Source organism: Coptis chinensis, chromosome 8, assembly GCF_015680905.1.
Source record: "Coptis chinensis isolate HL-2020 chromosome 8, ASM1568090v1, whole genome shotgun sequence".
Classification (NCBI taxonomy): Eukaryota; Viridiplantae; Streptophyta; class Magnoliopsida; order Ranunculales; family Ranunculaceae; genus Coptis; species Coptis chinensis.
The window spans coordinates 64796818-64821160 of NC_141463.1; the positions used below are offsets into that span (position 1 = coordinate 64796818).

The 24343-nt window shown below is 38.4% G+C and overlaps 2 protein-coding genes and 1 pseudogene across 3 annotated transcripts; all 3 read right to left on the reverse strand.

Moving 5' to 3' along the window:
• Window positions 1-7967: 7967 nt before the first annotated feature.
• On the reverse strand, window positions 7968-8492 carry LOC147482436 (F-box protein At1g10110-like). The gene has a single exon (XM_086579316.1). It carries the CDS (start codon window positions 8490-8492, stop codon window positions 7968-7970), a length of 525 nt encoding a protein of 174 aa, XP_086435442.1.
• A 3507-nt stretch (window positions 8493-11999) lies between these two features.
• LOC147482437 (uncharacterized) lies at window positions 12000-12593 on the reverse strand. The gene has a single exon (XM_086579317.1). It carries the CDS (start codon window positions 12591-12593, stop codon window positions 12000-12002), a length of 594 nt encoding a protein of 197 aa, XP_086435443.1.
• Window positions 12594-15415: 2822 nt separating this feature from the next.
• Window positions 15416-23705, reverse strand: LOC147482438 (serine/threonine protein phosphatase 2A 57 kDa regulatory subunit B' beta isoform pseudogene; annotated as a pseudogene). Its single transcript, XR_015205495.1, has 10 exons — window positions 22597-23705; window positions 18623-18852; window positions 18266-18333; window positions 17871-18185; window positions 17727-17783; window positions 17490-17648; window positions 16779-17356; window positions 16615-16691; window positions 16082-16175; window positions 15416-16001 (listed from the first exon to the last, which is right to left on the reverse strand). The product of XR_015205495.1 is annotated as a serine/threonine protein phosphatase 2A 57 kDa regulatory subunit B' beta isoform pseudogene (transcript).
• Between the last annotated feature and the right edge of the window lie 638 nt (window positions 23706-24343).

Here is a 24343-nt window from a genome sequence, read left to right on the forward strand (position 1 = left end):
CACGTGCGATTGCTTTCGATTTTGCCACATAGTTGGTAGTCACCATTAGCCCACCTATCAAGGTTCCAATCACCTCTCCAGTGTAACTTCTGAACATAGTTTCCCTCTCGGCGACACCAGGGTTCCTTCGAGCACAACCATCATTCTTCACTTTGAGAAAGTTGTGAGGTGGTGATGTCCAGTAGCACTCAACTTCTCTTGGAGTTGTCCTCATTTTGTTATGCAATCCCAATGCATGAAGTGCTGCCAATTCTTGAACTGTGTTACTCATAACTCCATCAGACTTTTGATAGGCATTTCGGATGGCTTTTCTCACCTGCCCATCTCTTGGTCTTGTATTTTCATACAATACCTTGCTGGTTGGGTGCAATTTTGATTTCCAAAGAAAAGCATGCCAACTGGCCTTAGTGTTGGAGTTATCCCTCACATGAGGAAGAAGAGAAAACAAATACTGTTCGTGTGAAGAAGCCAGAACACACACGCACTCAGATTGGTCATGCCCAAGGTGAGCCCGCGCCCTTGTCGTGAAAAACAAGATAGTTTTTTTTTCAGCCTCTCATGAAACATGTCTACTGAAGTTTGGGAACTGGAAAAATAAGAGGGTGCGCACGCGCTGAGATTGGCCTTGCCAAAAGCGCGCTTGCGCTCATGCCTGAATATGTCGGGTTCTGATTTTTCTACAATAAATACAAAATTTCGCAGATGCACTGAAATTTCAGATTACTATAAAAACAAAATTTAGGTTTTGGAAAACCAAGTCTTGAATAGAAACCGAATTTTGAGATAAACCAAAATTGAGAGGTAACCCTTGCAAAGAAGAAAAGCTTGTAAGGAGAGAGGAGTGATCTTGTAAGTTTTGAGAGACTTGAGAGGAGTGATTGTGATCTTCCTTCCCATACTTATAAAAAGATTTGCTCTTGTGGAAGTAGGCATCATTGGCCAAACCACGTTACATCTTTGTGTTATGGTATGTTTTACTTTCTCTAATATTTCTATTGCTTGTTTGTAATAGTTATATCCATAGTTTAGGTTGTGGTTGTTGGTTATAGTGAAAGATTAGATTTTCATATTGGAGTAGTAGATTGTCCAAGTGTAAGCTATTTTAGTAGGGATCGATTGATATCGTTTTCCCTAACAAGTGGTATCAGAGGCAGGTTAGATTAATCACAAAAGTTAGTTATCCAAATCTTTCCCAGAAGGTGTTTGATAAAATTTCTAAGAAGGGGTTTGAGTTGAAATAGCTTGTTAAGATGGACCATTCTATAAACACTCGCATGGCTAGTCTAAATAAAGGTAACTACACTATTTGGAAAGCCAAGATGGAAGACTTGCTCTATTGCAAGGACTTGACACAACCAATTGAGAATGGAAGAGTAAAACCAGAAACAACTGGCGTGGCTGAGTGGAACAAGATTGACAGAAAAGCTATTGGGTACATTCGACAGTGAATTAACGACAGTGTCTTCCACCATGTATCCCAAGAGACTATAGCTTTTGGCTTGTCGAAGAAACTCAAAGACCTCTATGAGAGGAAGTCGACCGAAAACAATGTACTACTCATTAAGAAGTTTGCTAACACGAGGTACAAAGAAGGTTCCTCAATGTCTGAACATCTTAATGAAGTACAGAATACCATTAATCAGTTGCATTTGATGAAGATTGATATGGGTAACGAAGTTGAGGCTTTGTTACTATTAAACTCTCCACTCGACAGTTGGGAGACTTTAGTAGTTTCTCTTGGCGGAGCTGCTAAGGATGGAATCATTTCCAAGGATATAGCTACTGGGGCATTGTTGAATGAGAAAACAAGAAGGGGTTCACGAAGCAGCTCCTCTCACTCAGAGATCCTTGTCACAGAGAAGTGGGGGAAAGGTAAGAGCATAAAACCATCTCATTCTAAAGGTGATGACAGAAGCAAATCTAGGGGTGATACTAGAATTCCTAAAGTAGAGAGACAATATTACTATTGTGCCACCAAGGGTCACTTCAGGTATGAGTGTAGAACACTGAAGAGGGATGAGAAGAATAATTGTGTACATGAAGATATGGTAAAGAGGAACGGAAGCACATGCCGAGATACTACCGCACTAGTAGATAATGGTCTAGTGGGAATTGTGTCAGATTATGGTGAATGTTGTGTTAGTACCTCATGCCAGGATACAGAGTGGGTGATAGATACAGGAGCATCCTATCACGTCACACTGCACAGAAGCTTCTTCACTACCTACAGCGGTGGTGAATTTGGTGAGGTAAAGATGGGTAACAGTGGCGTCACGAAGATTGTAGGCATTGGGGATGTTCATGTAGAAACCAATGTCGGCTACACCTTGACACTCAAGGATGTAAGACATGTCCCTAACATTCGGTTAAACCTAATTTCCACTGAGAAGTTAGATGATTATGGTTTTCTAAACTCATTTGGTAACGGGGTATGGAAACTGAGTAGAGGTTCCATTGTAGTAGCCAAAGGAAAGAAAACTTGTTCACTTTACAAGACACAGGCTAGTTTGTGTAAAGTAGAGTTAAATGCGACACAAGAATCACACTTATGACTTAGTTGAGAAACTGAAAGAAAGAAAAGTTCTCAAGAATAAGCGGATCTTCAAAGTCAAGTATGAGAAGAATAATCCACACCCAAGGCACAAAGCTCGCCTTGTTGTGAAGGGATTTGGTCAAAGGAAAGGTTTTGACTATGATGAAATTTTCTTTCCTGTAGTTAAGATGACTTCTAACAGGGTGGTATTGGGTTTGACCTCAAGTATGAACCTAGAGGTTGAGCAACTAGATGTCAAGACAACTTTTCTTCAAAGAGATTGATAGAACGCTCTTTACACACGTTTATTGGTTTTCAGTTACTTATTTTCTTAAGTCCGAGGTCCACAGTCCAAAGTCCGAAGTCCACAGTCCAAAGTCCAAAGTCCAAATTCCAACGTCCGTATAGTCGTACGTTTTAGTCAAGTTACCTTACTCATGTGGGTTTGGTAGGATAGGTCGAATAAGGGATCGTCCAAACCTTAGGGCTCGGATAGGTTCACAACTGGAAATTACAACTTTAAGTGAGTAGGATTTTTAGGTTTCTTTTTAGTTGGTTTTTAATTAAAATAACGGTAATGCAAATAAAATAAATTACTACGGCGATTATATGTAGGTAAACAAAATGTAGAGAAACAGGGAGAGAGTTAATCATGCTCATGCAAGAATAATTTTTTAACAGTTTTTATTACTAAATCACTACATCTCTAATTCGTCTCGTTTCGGAGACGACGTCGAGTATTGATCCCTAGTGCATGCCCACATCTCTAGGTTGTATTTCACTAGCATAAGGAGTTTCGATAATACCTCATCTCTGGTATATTATTTCAGCTCCTGGCACAAGTTCACATCACCGACCGAATTGGAGAGTCATCGACACCAAAAGTCGTAGCGCGAGACTGTTCGAGCATCGGCCTCCAACTTTGTGCGATCTCGATCATTTTGGGACCGGATGTTAATTCTATGCCTAATTCCTAAGTAGCGATTCTAGAATATTAACGAGTCAATCCGGATTTTCACACGAGCAGCATAACCCTCCCCCTGAGGGGGGGGGAGGGTTAGCTCATCATCATAGAAGGAATAATAAAGCGTGCTGTATACATTAAGTAAATAATTGCAGGACAGAAATTAAACAAGAAAAGAAATGATTGTTATTAAGGGTAAAATAACTTACTGTATTAAGCTGCTGAAATAAAAATGGCGGAAGGTAAGTACTGAAGAAAGAAAACTAAACGTAGCTAAAGCATTAATATGCTGAAGGAAGATATATGAAGGCCACCCCCTCATATTTATAGGCATCATAGGATGACTATCCATGACTGATTTAATTTGCTTTTGGCCTTATGCTAATTGAATGGTTCGAAACTTTGAGAATCAAAGTTTTGTTTTAACCGCTTTAACTTTTCGTCTTTTTTCTTTGTTTTAAGTTTTGTTTGTTAGCTAATTTCAATTCAAACCACCGGTTTGAATTGGTGCGATCTTCTTTCTTGCCGGATGGTATCAATTTGAAACCATCATTTGCCACCGCCTATCTTTGCCGACTCATCATGCCTTACGGGCCGCGAGTGTGTCCAATGGCGGCCCGATTTTGGCGTTTTCGACTTTTTTGTCCTTCCTTGCAGAGTTAAATTAGCCGTCGCTATGGCGACTTCACTAGCCAACGTCGGCACCTAGATTTATCCGATTTGAGCTTGAAGTTTCCCTCGCCTCTTTATATGTGGGCCCGCCCCGCGACCGGTTACATTCTTTTGGAAACTTAAATCGGCTCTAGTCGGGCTTTGTTGGGCTTCACGGGAATTGAGTGGGAATTCCAAATATTCCCGTATTCTTGTACTTGGCAGCTTCACTAGCCAACGTCGGCACCTAGATTTATCCGATTTGAGCTTTGGAAGTTTCCTGCTTCTTTATATGTGGGCCCGTTCCGCGACGGTTACGTTCTTTTGGAAACTTCTTCCATCGGTCGAGTGGGAAACTCCAAGTATTCCCGTATTCCTGTACTTTGATGCATGTTTTATCACTATATTCATTTTAATTGCGGAAACCTGCAAAAGTACGAAAATATAATTATTACATGATTATTAAACACATAATTGACCAAAATGCTATGTCTCTCGGGGTTTAATATTACAGTTTTGGGTGCTTATCAGAGATCTTGAAGAAGATGTCTACATGGACCAGCCAGAGGGGTTTGAGGTCAAAGACAAGGAGCACCTGGTATGCAAACTAAGAAAGATTTTGTATGGGTTGAAGCAAGCACCGAGACAGTGGTATATAAAGTTTAAGTTCTTTATGGTGAAGCATGGACACAAGAAGTCTGCTTTCGACCATTGTGTGTTTGTTCAGAAATTTCTTGATGGGGATTTCATAGTGCTCTTGTTGTATGTGGATGATATGTTGATAGTTGGCCAGAACATCAACAAGATATCCAAGCTGAAGAAAAACTTGAGTAAGTCCTTTGAGATGAAGAATTTAGGTCAAGCAAAGCAGATACTTGGTATGCGGATCACTCGTGACAGAAAGAGTGGGAAGTTGTGGCTTTCTCAAGAAAACTACATTGAGAAGGTGTTGAAGAGATTCAACATGGATCAAGCGAAGCCAGTCAATTGTCCGCTTGGTGGCCAGTTTCGCATGACCAAAGGTATGTGTCCAAAGGGTGAGCATGAGTAGAGTCAAATGGAAAAGATTCCTTATGCATCTGCAGTGGGCAGCTTGATGTATGCAATGGTGTGTACAAGACCAGATATTACTTTTATCGTTGGTGTTGTAAGCCGATTTCTGTCAAATCCGGGTAAAGAGCATTGGAAAGGTGTTAAGTGAATATTGAGATATTTCAAGGGCACTTCCAAGGCGTGTTTGTGTTTTGGTGGAAATAAGACCTTGCTTGAAGGCTACACAGATTCAAACATGGCAGGTGATGTTGACTCGATGAAATCCACTTCCGGTTATCTGTTTACTTTTACAAGGGGAGCAGTTTCTTGGCAATCCAAGTTGCAAAAATGTGTTGCCCTCTCCACCACACAAACCGAGTATATTGCAGCTATTGAGTGTTGCAAAGAGATGTTATGGATGAAGAGGTTCTTCGATGAACTAGGGCCAAAGCAGAAATAGTTTGTAGTTCTATGTGACAGTCAGAGCGCCATCCATTTGAGCAAGAATTCAAGTTTTTATTCTAGATCAAAGTACATACATGTGCGTTATCATTGGATTAGAGAAGTTCTCGAAGACAAGCAATTGTGCATTGAGAAGATCCATATCGACAAGAACGGGTCGGATATGATGACCAAAGTTTTACCGAAAGGTAAGTTTGATGTTTGTTGTGCTACCGCCGGAATGGTAGCACACTCCTCCTGTTGATTTGGAAATGCATGAAGGTATCCCCCTCATTGTTCGTGAGGGGGAAATTGTTGGAGTTATCCTTCACATGAGGAAGAAGAGTAAAAGTCTTGTTTGTGTGAAGAAGCCGAGGCGACGCACTCAGATTAGTCTGCCGCCTAAGCGCCGCCACCTGCCGAAAAAAGAAAAGATAGTTTTTTTTTTCAGCCTCTCACAAAACATGTCTACTGGAGTTTGGGAACTGGAAAAATAATAGGGCGCGCGCACTCATATTAGCTTGCTAAGAGCGCGCCCGTGCTCATGCCTGAATATGTCGGGTTCTGATTTTTATACAGTAAACACGAAATTTCGCCGAGGCGCCGAAATTTCAGATTACTATAAAAACAAAAGTTAGATTTTGGAAAACCAAGTCTTGCATAGAAACCCAATTTTGAGAGAAACCAAAATTGAAAGGAAACCCTTGCAAAGAAGAAAAGCTTGTAAGGAAAGAGGAGTGATCTAGTAAATTTGGAGAGATTTGAGAGGAATGATTGTAATTTTCATTCCCATAATTATAAAAAGATTTGTTCTTGTGGAAGTAAGCATCATTGGCCGAACCACGTTACATCTTTGTATTGTGGTATGTTTTACTTTCTCTAATATTTCTATTGCTTGTTTGTAATAGTTATATCCATAGTTTAGGTTGTGGTTATTGGTTGTAGTGAAAGATTAGATTTTCAGATTGAAGTAGTAGATTGTCCAAGTGCAAACTATTTTAATGGGGATCGATTGGTATCGTTTTCCCCAACACTTCGTTTCCTTCTTTCTTACTGCTTCAAAAGCTGATGAAACAGTGAATCCCATGTATTGCAGGTCTCCAGATTCTCTTACTCTGGTATCAGATAAGTTCACAAAAAAAACTTTGAAAGTTCTTCGCCTAAACAATATGAATTCTTTGAAAATCTTAAGGGAAGCAAACAAACAGTAGATGAACCAACTGTACAATACAAATTTTCTTAGTAGTATCGTAATCAAAATCAAAAGCACTTTTATCATGACCCATATTGATAACAAGCACATCATTATCAAAGAAGTAGATACAATTCCCTGGGCATCCAGGAAAAATCGAATGCAATTACAGATAAAGAGCTATTGGGGACCAAGAGCATTGCACGGTTGCCTAGATTTTAATGTTCACCCACTTATGCTCTGCCCCAAAACCTAGTTTGAAAACCCTGAAACAGATTGTAAGCTAGACGATACCATTCCCTTGCTGTGTTGGATAAAATCCTCATACAATGTCTCGAAAGTCCTTCGGCTAAACAAGGCTTTGAGTAGTATGAATTCACTGAAAACCATAAGGGGCGAGGACAAACAGTAATGGAATTAATTGTACAAATTTTCTCAACATTACCAGAACCAAGATCGAAAACACTTTTATCATGACCCATGTTGATCATATGCATATCGTCATCACAGAAGTAGATACAATTCCCCCGGCATCCAGGATAATCTGATGCAATCACGGACAAAGAGTTATTAGGGCCCAAAACAATGCACGATCGCCTAGATTTTTAACCTCCACCCACTTATGCTCGGCAAAGTCTAGTTTGGAAACCCTGATTGTGAGACGATAATTTTCTCCTTCTTTGTGTTGGATAGATGCACCATAGTTCCTCTCTATCTGCAAAAGGTCAGTTGAAGACTCCACGAGATAATTGCGTCCGCGGTCGCCATAATACAATCTCGAGGACATTTCCCGGTTGGGTTTTATAAATAATGACTTAGTGGGAGAAGGACCATCGAGGCCCTTCACTAAATCAACCTCTCCTCTACACCTCAAAGCATACAAGTCACCTTTGTAAAATGTAATGTCGGAGTAAATGGGACATAGTTGTCGTGATCCTCCTTTGACGTGGCCACCTCGTATTTTCTTCCAAATAAATGGGTCGTCGACGTCGTTGTCCTCTCCAGGCTTATAGAAAAGCAACATGGCGAGTTGGTAGGGAATAGCTATGACAATTGGAGATTCAGCATTAGGGGATGTAATAACCTTATATATGTACTGATTGCGCATGCGGTTTGTGTCCCATACCATGTCAGGGAAGACCCTAAACCAGTCTTTAACAATATAAACTAGGGAATTGTGTTTTTCTTCCGAAATTCCAACATAGGAACGTGGTGAGTGGAGGAAGGTTGACTACTTTCCCAGTGAAGGGACGCAGGAGTTGAAACTCTGAATTCCCATGAACAGTAATTAGCCATCCAAAAGAAGAGCCACAGATTCGACGTCCCTGTAACTCTGGTATATCCACTTTATGAATTGCTCCATCCAGAATACTGAAAAAGCCCAAGGCAGGGTCGGGACAATAGTTATCCCTAGTGTTGGCTGGAGGGGCTTGGCCGACAACATCATAGTAGGGAACAATTAGCCATGGTAGACGACCACCCTTGTGGTGGAGGTGGAGGCCAACTGAAGCAAGAGATCTCCAGGAAGAGCAGACTGATCCGAACCGCGCAAAATCAGGAAACGCAAGATGTTTAACGATCAGTTTTAACATATCATCAGGAAGTTTGTTCCAGTCAACAACCACTTTATGAAGGCTCTTATTACTTGTTGGTGAAGATTTGTTTGCAGAGAGACACATCTGGTAAGCAGTAGGGAGAGGCAGGTGTACAAAACGGCAGAGGAATACTTTGATGACGATATGATCACAAGGAACTCAGAGGAAGACGAAGACTAATAATTAGCAAAGGGGAAGGCGACTGTTGGTGAATCAATCGCCAACATACACATATTTATACAAACAAAACCAGTTCATTTCGTATTTGGAGTTTTTGCTAATTCCGTTATCTCTATGAACTCTAATTCCGGATTTAATTAAGGTAGAAAGACGTTTGCTTTTTAATTCTGAAAGAAAAAGACACGGGCCGGGTGGACTTTTCATTCAATGAGGACACTACATACCGTAAAGTCGTAAACTAGCTGGTAATGGTTAGGGCTGTCAATGGGCAGGGACAAGCCCAAACCCGATTGAATCTGAACCGATAAGGTAAGGATATAGACTTAAATTTATCCCGATAAGATTATTAGGCCAGGTCTGGACATACTTATGTCCGATCCGATAATGGCCCGGCCTGAAATCTATAATAGTTTTATGTGTTTTATATTTAATATTAGGGTTTTTTAGACTTTGGTCCTACGCATAGTTGGTTTATTAGATTTTGGTCCAGAAAAGCTTGAATATTAGATTTTAGTCATAGTTCTTTTTGTTCACCGTTAGTCAAATCAGTTGACTAACAGTCAACGTAGTCAATCTGCTTACTAGGACTAAACATAAGACTGAGTTGACTAACGGTGAACTGCTTACTAGGACTAAACATAAGACTGAGTTGACTAACGGTGAACAAACAGAACTAGGACTAAAGTAAGCAGATTGACCACGTTGACCGTTAGTCAACTGAGTTGACTAATGGTGAACAAAGTTCACCAGAACTAGGACTAAAGTCTAATATTCAAGTTTTTCTGGACCAAAGTCTAATAAACTAACTATGCGTAGGACCAAAGTCTAAAAAGCCCTTAATATTATTAATATACTAGAATTTAACCCGTGGCTACGCCACTTGAGTCATTATGGGTGAATTTAGCAAAATAAAATCGTGTCAATTTATTATTTTTAACTCCAATTTTATTGGAAAAAAATCAAGAGCAAAAAAGAAAAACATTATATATATCCAAGGAAAACATTATTTCTTTAAATTTGTCGAGTCAGTACTATTTCGACGACTGGCTTGGATATACAACAAATTTCTCTTTCCCTAAGATACAAACCCAGGTCTGGTGATAGGCATAGGGTCAATTCGTGGATCATTTATGCGTTGAGACATAATGTGAGTTTGAACCTTTTAGGAGCCTATTTCCTTCAGTACTTAAGCATTAACAATGGAGTATATATGGGACTTCTAATCCAACTAATTCAACACTTAACACATCATGTCAACAGTATTTAAGCATTACAAATTATCTATGACTCAAGAACCACTATAATTAAAAAAGAACAAAGATGGTACCTATTTTCTCTACTGTTTGAAGAAGGTTACTGAAGAAGAATTGAGTCAATTGACTGGAGCTTGCTAGAGAGCGTTTTTTTTTTTTTTTTTGGTGTGAAGAGGAAGGGGTTTTCTTGCCGTGAAAAGGAAGAGGTTTTCTTGCCGTGAAGAGGGGCAAAGGCAGGGGTTTTTATTTCGGATGGTGATTTTTTGTTGACAAATTTTTTTAGAGTAAGTAGGACTCTTAAAAGAAAGTAAGACTCTTAAAAGAAATTGATTTATTACCGTAGGATCATCCCAAAACTGTTTTCTCCCTGACCGCTCTATACAACAGCATAAAAAACTAAGCTATTTTATTATATAGATATTTAGTACTCCCATGAAAAGATAGAAGCACATCCTTACGGTTGCATTTTGAGGAAACAAACATGCAACTCTCTAATCTCATATTTTGCACCAAAGATAAAATATTGACGAGTTTCCAGAGCAAATACCTTCTCAGTGATGCACCTACAATATTCTCACGTTCACCTTGTGGTACAACTTGCAGAATTTGTCGGAAGTCACCGCCTAGAACAACAATGATTCCACCAAATGGTCTTTCATTCTTACAAACATCTCGGAGTAAACGGTCGACTGCTTCAATACGAAACCTATGCTGCATGGAGACTTCATCCCAAATTATCAGTTTTGTTTCGTTAAACAGACCTGCTTGGAGCGAATCCTTTTTGAAGTCGAACATAGAGTTCAAAAGGAATAGAAAAAATTGAATGAACTGTTCTACCACCATCTAATAAAAGCGACGCAATACCAGATGAGGCAACTACAATCACAGTCCTAGATGACGACATTTAGTTGCAATCGTATTATACACAAATGTCTTTCCTATGCCTGCAGCTCCATTTAAGAAGAAAATTCCCCTTGCATTTTGCATTACTGAATCAACCACGATATCAAACGCATGGCGTTGCTCATTGTTAAGACGATCAATGTTATGGTTGATTTGTTCATCTTGTAAATCCAAATTGGAGTTGGCGTTGCTCCCAAATTAGTCTATTTCCAATCCCTTTGTTCCATTTTTTGAGTGGTCGGGGCATCGGGGGAAAGTCTTCTAGAGTTTTGTTTTTAGATTCCATGAGGAACTGCTCTAATAGATGCAACCCGTAATCTGTCACCTGCAGGAAAATTGTGTATTAAAAATATAATATAGGCTACATGAAGGAGGCATTAATATAATATCTGTCACCTGCTCTTTTGATGGATTAGGAATGTTGAAGATAGTTCGTAATTTGTGTGCCAGGTCGTCTCATATACTTGTTAAGAATCTATCCCACAATAGATGTGGTTGCACTGGATTGCATTCCAACAAAATAATGTCGAACAATCTCCTTAGAAGATATCCAGTATTCATTATCGCCGCTTCTTCTAAACAATGTATCCACTCTCCATTATCTTCAAGAAGTCCACGTGCAACACACGCAGCCTTGAATGTTGGATGAGGAATACCTTCAAATTTGCGTAGATCCTCAAATGATGTTGGGCCCTTTACGATGGTCAATAGTAGACGCAAGTAAAACCTCTCTCCCTCGTTAGGCTTGGCAAAATACATCCTGCCAATAGCATAACCACTGCTTCTTTTAATCCATACCTTTTTTGTTTTGTGCCAAACAAAGTGCTCGGGGAATTCTTGGTAAGTATAGGCCCAAGCATCTGGATTTGAAGCACAACAGTTGAAGAATGAAGTGAGACTCGACTTTTGTCATTTCGCCCTTTCAAGAATATTCTCCATCGGTTCCTTAGGGTTTAACACAACATGATGCATACATGGCAACAAATCAGAACTTAACAGTATGGCATTCCAGTATAACTTAATAGTATATTGATGAAATTTGTTTAATCAAGTGTTAAATACCTGGCAAGTGAAGAGATAACCTTACAACAGTTGGAAACTCTTCATGTAAGGAAAACCCAAATAGCCGCCAAGCTGCTTCTGGTGGTCCAATATATCTGGCATCAATGTACTGTTTAATCTCATTTCCGCCGTCCAACACCATTGTTGTTCTGTCATTACCCTTGTAGATGTACTTGTGGATGTACTTAACACATTACAATCCCGCACACACTTCGACATTAATGTGACAATTAAACATCCTCACCAACTGTGGATTATATGGGACAACGTTTCTATTGTCAACCTCTTTGTCTTTCACCATATAGACATGACCCGTGTTGCGATGCAAATAAAGTGGATAACTGTCTTTTTGTATGGTTGTCGCGTCTGTAAACTCATGTGGAAAATGCTTTGTGCACTTGCCATTTTCCATACACGGTGAGTTTATATTTTTAACACCACACGATCCATGGATCATACAACTCTTTATTGTATCAAAGAGCAAGGGATCCTTATCTGGCTCAGGAAATTCTGCAGATATAATTCGATCAATTTGGGTTGCGGTACGAATTTTATCTTCATGCTTGAGAAAAAAGAGTGCATGCATGTGCGGGAGGCCACGCTTATGAAATTCAATGGTGTACACATGAGCTACTTCACGGCCAAACACATTTTTCTTCTTGATAAATTTCATTAAAGCTTCTCTCTTCAGTTCGAAAACACGGGCAAGAACATCAGGTCGATCAAACGCATTTTGGTTCTCCAAAATGGCTTCTTGCACTTTTGGCCAGTGAGGATTAGCCGTCATTGTAAGAAATATATCTGGATGCTTATTTTAACGTGTTATAGCCATCAAGTCTTGAAAGATCTCATACATGTACCTTAGACTTCCAATGAACGATGATGGCAAAATAAACCGCTGACCAACCTGATCAGGATCCATACTCTTAGCTAAATCTGTCAAACTCATGAAAAGTTAGAAGCACATCCTTATGGTTATATTTCGAGGAAACAAACATGCATTGAAAGAAATCAATGAGAATTTAAATTTGAGTATTTTTTTTCTCCTTACAGATATTCCAACTCTTCCAACTCCTATTACTTGGCTTTACAACGTCAAAAAGGGAATCAAAATTTTCTTATAACTGAAATGAGTGGTCATGCACAAAAACTTATATGTTAAATATTCGAGTGAAACATCAGCTACCCAACATAATAATTATAACCGTCAGTTACCCAACATACAATGCAAATTGTCAAAAGCATCAGCTTCATTACTTGTCACCCACATCTCATTAGACAAACTAACGAAGTTCAGTGATTATATTTTAACATGTCACCATATTAAAAAATGAACAGTAGGACTGTTAGGGGTAAATGTTGATTATCACCCAATTTTTCCAAGTCTTTGCCACTTAATAAATGAAAATTAAAAACATTATATAACCCTCAACTACACATCATTGTAATAAGTTAGCCCAGTCCCCTCACAATTCTATTATTAGCGAAGAATGTATAAGAAAAGTTAACAATGAAATCACACAACAATGAAAGAAGAATTTGCAAACCTTGCCGAATACTCACCGAATTAAGAGCTTCAATAACAAAGAGGATCGTACCTGGAAGTGGCTTAATTACTTGAGAGTGACTATTTTTTTTTTTGGTGTGAAGAAAAGGGGGATAAAAGGGTTTTTTTTTGCTAGCGTGAAGAGAAGGAGCATGGGTGAATAGGAGAACGAACGAACTCTATAATGTTTTCTTCCATTTGTTTTTGGCAAGTATATAGGACTCTAGTTGGTGGTTTTCAGTAAGACTGTTAGAAGAAAGCGAATATTTTATACTGTAAGTATATAGGACTCTATTTGGTTGTTTTTAGTAGGACTCTTAGAAAGTAAGTGATTGTTTACCGTATGATCTCCCAAAACTGCTTTCTCTCCAACCTCTTGATATAACAACATAAAAAGACCAAGCTGCTTTATTATATAAATCTATTATATTTATTGAAAGTTGATAAGAAAATTGAAAGCCATATTGGTTAGTATTGTGTCTACCACACGAGATGTGGGTTAGATTCTTGCCACTTACAAATTTAATTAAATTTTAAACAAAAATAACAGTTTCCATGTATTGCTAACTGACCTAGGCCTAGTCCGAATCCGAACTTACCCAATAGGACCTAGGCCGGGTTTGGACTCAAAATATCAAATATGATTTAGGCCGGGCCTAGACCTAGGTGTGTCCTGTTCAGGTCCGGCTCGTTGACCGCCCTAGTAATGGTGAGAAATCAAGAAAGCGTGTTATATGCTTGGGTTTCATGTTAAGTTTGTCCAAGTTTGGCTATCATCTCACCTTTCAGAATCAAACAACCATTAACTCAAGGTATTTGAGCTTCCCATCATCCTCTCATTTGTGGGCTGTGATTTTCGATAAAGAAAAATTGAGATAAGGATGAAGAGATTTCGACAGTCGGTGCTGTTTTTCTATGGTTCTATCTCGATTCTCGAACCTTAAAGTGGGTTCTCTTCCTGGATCTTAGAATGGGTTATTGGGGCGGACCTAAAGTTCATTAACCTCAGCCCATGCCCAAAAATATGTGGTTTTACCACTGTTCTAAAAATCGGTCTAGGCGGCCGCCTAGGCGGTCTCTAGGCGCTAGGCGGTGCCCAACCGACTCACCTAGGCCCTAGTCGTTTAAAAAATCGGTGAACCGACTAGGCGGGTCTAGGCAGCCTCTAGGCGGTCCAGTCAAGTTTTTTTTTTTTTTTTTTTTTTTTTTTTGAATGATTAAATGTCGAAAAATAAAAGCCCGTGTAGGCTGAAGATTTAAATGAGTTTAAAATACTTAAGTCTAATGTAAATTATGTCACTGTAACAAAGAGTATGTTTTTATATGAAGTCAATATTCTTCAACTATTATACATTTTTGTAATAAGTATTTTTGTTTGTGTTTATTTTTTGAATTATGGTAAATGATTTTTTTTATTTCTTGTAGTATATGTGTATATTACTATATATATTAGGAAAAAACCCGCCTAGCGCCTAGCCGTCTAGGCACTGCCTAGAAGGCCTAGGCACTAAGCGCTCTCCCACCGCCCGACTACCGCCTAGCGTTTTTTAGAACATTGGGTTTTACATATCCACCACCAATCTATCGACATCAAGGTTCTTATTTCTGAAAACAATGCTGTTACTGAAACAATGGAATGGGATACCACAATAGATCAAGATAATATAATACAACATGGCTGGAGGCATTGGCTCCCTAAGTACTCTTCTGTTTGGATATTAGGAATGATTGTACTGGGAGAATGATTTCAAGATAATATCATATCTTTAGCCAAAAAAAAAACCCCACGCCACAACACTACATACATATCGTCACCCACACGTTGCTCCCTCCTCTAATAGGCCAACATTCCAGCAGCTCCTTCACAGTTGTAGCTACTGTAATCAGACTAGTAATGTTTAGAATTCCATGAAAAAGCATCTCCCACACTGCGTAATATTTTGCCGCTTTTATGTCTACAAGTAATGGTCTGTGTGCCTGTGTGTACATGTCAGCGTTGATAATTGAGGGGTTGAATAAAGATTTTGGCAAGTAGTTATTTAAATGGTGAGATTTAGGGAGCATTCAAGTAAGTTTTTTGGTGAGATTGCAATCGAGTTCACGTGAAGTTTTCGAAATGGATCTGTGGACATTAATGTAAAATTCTCAAGCAAAAGGACATCAGGTCGGAATGCAAATCACTCGTCCAACTACCAGATGAATTACACCAACCCTTGCCATGTCTCCTTCCACAAGAACCTTCAACAAGTTTGCCCCAGGAGTCGTCATGACTTGATTTTCAGGCGCCTTAGGCCATGGCTCTCCAATCATTACCCTCGTTTTCAAGTAGACTTGTACCTTTTTCCAAGGCTATCGGGGTGCCCCAGCTGTCCATGGTTTCCGTTGCTTCCCCAGTTGTCTATGGCTTTCTGAGAAGTTCCTTTACTTCCCCAGCTGTCTTGTATCAGTGCTCCACTAGCCCACCCAGTTCTATTGTTTTCAGCTACACTTCCCCCTTTGTCCAAGTTGACAGCAGTTTTCCTCATCTTGTCACCACAATCCTGTTTACCCCACGATTGCTAATCTCCACCAAAACCAGTTCCGTTTCCCAGCTGTCTGTAGGTGTTTTTGAAGATGCTTTGCTCCCCCATGGGTCATCTCTTTCTTTACCTTGGAGCAGAAAAAATAATCATTAACTCGTATATACAACACCAACAACAGCAACATGATTATTTGCCACTTCAAAATACCTTAAATGGGATCTCCACCAAAGCTCGTTGTGTTGCCGCAGCTGTCTGTTGCTTTCTCAGAAGTTTTTGCCACCCCAAGGTTCATCTCCTTTTACTTAAAAGAATAAAGGATACAGTAACTCATTCAGAAGATGTGAACAAATTGAATTTTCTCATCTTATAACTTTTCCATATGAACAAGTCATATGTAGCTTGAATTAAGAGCATGCATGTTCAGTGAATGGAGTTTAGGGTTTAGGGTTTAGAGATGCGATAAAAACTAATGACTTGCCACATACAACCTAAAGGCAAACTGCATGGCAGAGCAGATACAAAAGAAAATTTGAATGAAATTAAAACAAACTGCCGAACATCTTACGCATAACAGTATCAATGAACTGTATGAGTAAGTTTCGTGTTTGTAGAAATGTTCATACATAACATTCAGACATTTATACATGCACAAGTACAAGTACAAGTACAAGTACAAATACAAATACAAACACATGGAAAGATGTTAATGCTATCAATCAAGTCATAAAAGGTACACATACCTCCCTGTCTTCCGAATCCATCATTTCACGTCATGAAATTGGACTTCACACAACTTCAAAGAGATGCTCGCATTTAACTGCAGAAGTTCATTAGCATGTGAAATAAAATTCAGATTAAGCCTTATCTCGCATCCAACAAAACAGCGTTTCTGATACCAACCAACCTGACAAGACCTTTATCTGAGAATCAACCTTAATGGTGATGTCAGAACGATAAATAGCAACAACACCACAAAGATGGCCCTTTAGAGGACCAACTCGGAGTTTGGCCGACGGAAAATGCTCCATCCCTATCCCCTTTGTGATGACTGTTGACTACATTCAAGAACTAAATTAATAGGGATACAAAATTACAACACTTAGAATCAAGCATCAGCAATAAAGATGTGGATTACACATCCATCTTAATACATACAATCATGTATGTTCTCCTTTTCTTCCCATGGTTTCTTAAATAACTCAGGTGACTTGGGGGATCCAATGGAATATTCCAACCCCGGAGCACCAAATACATCGCCCTTAAGGAATATTATAAATTAGAAAGTGAGGAAGCCCACACACCAGTTTTCAAGGAAAAAATGCTCGAGCTTCAATACATACAATGGATTCATGGTGGACTAGAATTACAGATATTCTCACACATCTGAGACTTGGCACAGAAATAACCACCATTTTCCAGTTGGCATTCATCGTAGAAAAAGTTTGTAGATTTGCAGATACATTTTACAATCCCTTCCTTTCCCTGCAAAGCAAGAAAACTCATCACTACCTTCTTTCATTTTACTAGGTTTTCGCATTTAATAAAAGTTTTATCCAAGAAAAAGAGTTAGTAATGATCCAAAAAGAAAAGGAGATAAGATGGAGTAGAGACTCACTGTAAATGAACCTTCCAAAACCCTGGCAGTGTCATTGAGATAGATTGTTTTAATCTGCCGGTCCATAGAGGAAAACGTTTTATCAGAGGTACTATTCCTTATCTCGTGGAGCTCAACATTCAACACTTCTGCTCCTTCCACTTCGTCATATTTTAGAATCTACAAACAATACAATTTAGAACAAGCAATGTGACAAAGCAAACTGAAAATGAGTGAAAAGAAACACCATGCCACTACCTGGAAGCCTGATACTCTCTAGTCTCTACCCCTATGATAACACCGAAATCTTTTGGGCTGCAAAGCAAGGAACAATGATATCTATAAAATTAAAAATAACACTAACTGCAGAGACAACAAAAACAAGCGACAATACTATCTTACCCAAAGAAGACAAGATCGTGTAATTAAAATTGGTCCCCTTTTCTCGAATTTCTTGAACCTGGTATACCTTCCGAACCTTTGGGTGCTCCATTACTACACTCAGACAAATGCTTTTTCCGTTGCTCCGCATAAAGGTGTGACAACCATTCTGCGACATCAGATGCGTCTTTTTTATAAGGCTTAAATTCAGGAGCTCATCAGTTGAAGGCACTACATCCACATAGACAGATACTTTCTTATATAGATAGCCCTCTTTAAACCATCAATAGTCTGACAAATCTGCCCTGTTTGAACTATATATAGCGGTCAAACTCCCTGAGATATGAAGCAGAAAGAAAGAAGTTGAAAAGTATATCAAGCAGAGTTCATGTCGTTGCAAGAAAGGAAGCACATACTCAAGATCCTTAGAGCTGAGAACTCTGGCTGCTGGGACTGCTGTTTGTTTCACAGTACCTCCACCAACCTACATACAAAAAGAAACTGTCACTCGTATTCACAGCATAAACTGATAGGTCCACTTATAAATTTGTTAATGCATTGATAATGCATTTTTTCATTTAATTTTTTTGATACGTTGATTGCTACTTTTTGTTATTATTTTTTCAAAAGGAGAAGTAGAGCATAAGTAACGGTATTCATCGAAGGCAACGTGCTAGATATTTAAGATCGTGATGTCATGTCTCAGTCAGATATACTCTTTGAAGATAACAGAAATTCAAGAAAGATACTTGGGAATAGAACAAAAAGTTTACGTATATAGGGAAGCCTCGATAATAAAGTATATCTAAGCAGTCAGGATAAGCTTGCCAAGGCTCTAGGCTACCACATGTTGGGAACCAGGCTTGTCACTTTCTTCCAATAGTAGTTGTAGCTCACCATCGCTTAACTCCTCTTTTTTCGGAAAAATGGAAGATTATAGGTTCTTCCAAACCCACTCTTGCCTTCTGTCCTGCATCAATTTTGTCAACAGAACCTGCACTCACTACGAAACAGCAAAATAACCAATCATAATTGCCCTACACATCAACAAAGTCAACCAATGAGACAAATACACAAGCAACCTGTTACCCCTATTGGACAGTTACATAAACAAAAGATAAAAAAAAAATTAATTAATTAATTACAATTAAAATTATAAATTATAAATAATAGTGATAATAATAAACATATAGTAGTCTCAATAAACATAAATTGATTGGCAAAAGCTTCTTTCGCCACTACTTGTAATACGGTCGGGCCGTATTTACCAGCGCCAAGACTAAAGAAAACAATGATTAACTTAACACGGATGAAATACTGAAAGACCAAAACAGAAAGAGTGATTTTGGCCCATTGTTTTGTAAGAATGGCTCTGTTACAACAGAATATAGCTGCCGCTGATATCAGCATAGATTGGCCTATTGTTTTGTAAGATTGGTTCTATTTCCACACCATGGAGGCAATAAGAGGCATGCAACAACATGAAACTCAATGTTCACAGTATCGACTGAGGATCTTTATAATTGTTGAACAAATAAGGAAAACAACATGGATAACAAAATAATAACAATTATAACACTTATCACTTATAACAATTATTAGAAAATAGTAATAATAATAATAATAATAATAATAATAATAATAATAATGAGGACGAAGCAGTGTGAAATCCTGCGACATGTTACATAACTTGATTTCCTACTTTACTTATTTGAAGAAAAATTGAAGGCTTAATAAGTGAGTAGAAGTGCCTCTAAGCAAGAAGTAAAAAGAAGAAACCTCCTGTAGCATCTGCTCTATTACTTCTAGGACTGCAACTTACTTTTCACCTCAGCTATGGAGAGAGTGTTGTGTGTGGTGTAGTTTCAAACTCTAAGGTAATTACTTATTGCTTAAGATTTTAGCATAGCCGACGACACTGATGAGAAGATAATCCTCATTTCAAGTCAACTCTAGACTCATCTCTATTTATGCCAGACCTAGTTATGTACAACGATGGACTCCCTTCTCTTTGTCTCATTACTTACTGTAAGATTAATTTTCAGGACCAGAGGTAAGAGCAGTATCCCAGACTTCAAACTTGGTGTAGAAGCATGCTTGCCTCTCATAAATGCAGTATTGAAGGAGATCAATAATAGAACTTATCCTACAAGATTTCTTCTAAATATAGATCTGCCAACAATCATTGCAGACCATAGGGTAATTTCTACAGACTCGGGAGTTGTATGTCGTATTCACCGCACATGTAATCTTTCCCTTTCCAAATTGAAAAAGTCTGCAGATGGGTTTCTGTAAGTTTTTATAGAACAACAATAAAGGTACTGAATGCATGCTAACGTAGCAAAACAATCCCATATTGTTATATTCTATATATTTTTGTGAATAGTGAAGAACGAAAAGGTATTGAACATTTCCTGGAAATATCCAATGTATATACAGAAGAGATTCCATTAATGGGAAAATTGAGGTACAAATAGTCAATGTACATAGCTTTAAGCGCGAAAGTTCCACGCGATAACAAAAAATACAAGTTTGACATTGAAGTATTTAGTGCATGCTAATGAAACTTGATCAGCATTCCTTTCTGTTTACAAATGTGTTGACTTACTTAGACATCTTCAAGTTTTTCTTTTATTTTTGTTGGAAACTGGCAAGTAATGGTTTCGAACTTTGGATGGGGTTGAGATGAAAACTATGGCGGAAACGTATCCGACACAAATTATTTTTAAAATATGGTGTCCATGTAACATAGGTTTTTGCCTTGCGATCTTGCCACATTACTGGCTTTTAATCGTTAGATTTGGACAATCATGTCATTCTCCACATGAGTAAAATTATGAATCTTTTATACATGTCCACAGAACTCGGCCTATTTTTAGAATAAATGAAAAGGAGGCAAGAGATAATAAAGATCGTGAACACAGTTGTTTTTGTTTACTGGTAATCATCATGTATACTATACGCACCCTTCCCACCAACCTGACACACAATAAGATAATATAGACACTCAGAAAAATTAAAATGAAGTAGAAATTTTCTCACAGGGAAAAAAAAACCCACGTGAAATCCTGTTCATATTTGAATGTTAAAAGTCACTCGTGATTCGTGAATGACAACAAGAATAAGCAATGGGTGAATGGGCTGATTTACTGAATCCATACGTTAAGAGTAAAAATATTAACTCATTATGAAAGAAAAAGAAAAGGTAAAGTAGGGTTAAATGGTACCATATCTATTTCAGGTGGTCACCTCAATTTTTTAAGATACTCAATGGGATCTATATACAAAGGCTTTTGTACAAAGGTTATGCAAAGGATCCTTTTGTGAGCTTGAAAGATGACTCGACTGCTGATTTTTGGTGGATATGGTCTCCCGACCATAGCGGTCATCCCCACAAAAACTCAACTGATATAGACATTTTTAATCTCGTCAAAAGAGGACAAAAAATCGAACAATTCTGGACCGTCAGATAATTTCAAAAGTTGAAAGCAATCGCAATTTCAAACAAGGTTAGAAATGTCAGATTGAGCTGATTTTTTTAGCGATGATATCCATGGTGGAGACATCCTCTATACCAAAAATAATCCCATGATTCATTGTGTAAGTGCCCTTTGTATATAGATCCCATCCCAAAATTGAAGCACTGAGAAAACAACAGATGTATCTAGTAGCAACTCCCAAGGGAACCCCGGCCTCCTATCACCATTCTAATCCCCATTTTCAGGATCAAGTCCATGGATGAGAGTCGGTGACAATCATCTAACAGCAAGGGATCCAAAGGAGAGAAGAATATTTTAGAAAGTTGCTACAAAATGTACCAACACCCCACTCCTTATAAATAGCAAATATAATGAATATAGAGAAAAACATGGGATAGAATTGCTCAGAAGTATAAAAACCTTCTCAGTAGCTAAAGAATTAGGACGATATACATAAGATAAATACAAGTATGAATTTTATTCGAGGAATCAGATTCCTCGTATGTCTTACAGGAGGAGCCTATGGAAAGAAAAAGACAAAACCAGGCTAAAGTTGATCAAAGGGGTCCTTCCAGCAAGGTGGAGCTAATTATTCTTCTGAAGTATTATCTGACAGGTTATCAAATAAACCATTGAAAAGAGGTGTACCATTGTATTACACCTCCACAATTTAATAGTAGTAAGTAAAAAAACTAACCTATTAAAGCATATTGCCATATAGTACCCCGATAATTCCTTTCCCAGAAAAAAAAAAAAAAAAACACTCATTTATGACTCCGAACAGAGTGGCGACCACAGCCAAGGGGGTATCTCAGACTCTTAACTTAGATGAAAGTAATTGGGAGTAAACTCAGAGCCTAATTCGCATTTCATCATAAATTAGTGCAGGCTTTCAGTTGAGAATCTATTGGCTTATTATTCTTACATGCAACTAAACAGTTTAAAATAGGAATCCTATTGATTGCAGAGAAAGTAGAGAAGATGGAGTTAGATGTGTAAATGCTTCGAACGAGGAAAGGCGAATGCATATGCATTCCATAACCAAGAGAATGAAGCCTCATCAACATGCCTTACACTAAAAAGTTTGGTACCATAAAAAATATTATATGTTCATATCAAGCGTTCATGTCAAGCGTTGGTAATATAAAGAAAAACTAATGTATTCACAACTAATGTCCAGCAAGGATGATAATGCATGGTTCGTGTAGTAGGAAGTAAGAAATTAAAAAGTGCAAAGAAACTTATGAGAATATAAATTGATTCCCAACCTGGAAATGAGAGCTTGTGAGGCATCGACCTATCTGTCTGAAAAGGGGAACCATGCATCTTTGGAATTCTGCAGATTGTGTTGACTCCAGCATTTCTAATTCCCCAAGAAAGAGAACTTCATTTTGACAGTTGATAACTGGCGAGTACTTCAACAACCCCCTAATAACAGTATCTGCAAGCTTGTAATCCTTCTCCACAAACTGGGTATGCAGTATGACAGCTGCTCATGGTAGAATGCAGCCGACTTAGGCTTATGTCCGTCTTTCATTGGAAGGGCAAATCCGTTGATTATGCTTCCAAGAATCTCCAACAACTCACCTATTCCACTATGCCTCTCAGTCTCAAATATGAAATGGTAGAAGTGTTGAGATTATAATCCCACACCCACATCGGGTGTCTAAAGCCTAGCAAATCAATATACAAATCCTGGGGCCGCTCCACTTATCACCATTGGTTTTAGGTTGGATGCCCATATTCAATAAGAAGATATTATTGATACCTCTTCTTATAAATGGGCAGTGCACCATGAACTTCCCATAGATTCGATGAAGGACAGTCTTCAAATACTCCCGTTCACAAGGATCCTCAGAATCAAACAGATCAAGTAGCTTCATAACAAAAGAATGATCAATATATCACTTTGCAATCTTCGTGTCGTGTCTGTCGAAACAGTGTCTCAATAGCAATTCATAGAAAATTTGCAAATGCCCCCAAGAACGAATCGTCTTCCTCAGGATCACCACTTTCAATCCCAGTATTCTCATGTGAAGCCAGAGGCAGACACCAAAAGATATTAACTGAAACCATCCGAATAAGCTCTTCTTGAACAACCTCGGTAATTTTCCCCGAACCAGATTGTATAAAATCCACAATCTCAAGCAGCATCTAACGCTTAACCTCAATCTCTTTCTCTCTCGCACATTTCACCGTACCCCTAAAATCAAACACTACACTACATATCCTTAGCTTACTTACAAAGAAACAAGTTATGTCTATCTGAAATAGCCACATCTCTAAACAGAGGAAGTGTCTCAACAACAATAATACTCGAACCGAAACCTGGTAAAAGCCATACGCAGTAACCACCCCACCTCCATTTGAAGTCGAATTCGATAAGCCATCACCACTAGTATCCGATTTCGAAAACGTCGTTTGCCCACGCTTTATAATCTTATTACACATCTCCCCCCACCACTTCAATAACCCCTAATCCTAAAATCTCAAACTAATACCCTTTTCAATACAGTCAATTCAAACCCCTAGAAACTTAACTACTCTACTCAAATCAGTAATTCTGAACTTGGGCTTCTATTTAATTTGAGTACAACTGTAAGCACAAACTAAAAGGTGCACAAATTAGTGAAAAAATGTACCTTTTTTTTTAGTGAGATCTGGTTATTGGGAGACCATCAGTGAGTAGTTGGAGACATGTTTAGAAATTGATTCATGGATTGGGTAATAACGTAAGATTGATTTATGGAGATTTTGTGATCATTGGAGGAAAAAAAGAGAAGATTGAGACTTTGGACGGTGAAAGAGGGAGAGAAGAGAAGGAATTGCGATATAAAGTAAATTCGTTGTTTTGAGTTTTTGTTTACCGTTTTTTTTGCCTTGTCTCAATTATATGGAATTGTTTTACCACAAATCAAAAATATAGAAATTGAGAACAGCAAAATATAGAAAAAAATACAATACAATTAGTCAATTAGTGTCTCCCGCTACCGTGTATAACCACACGTCATCTGA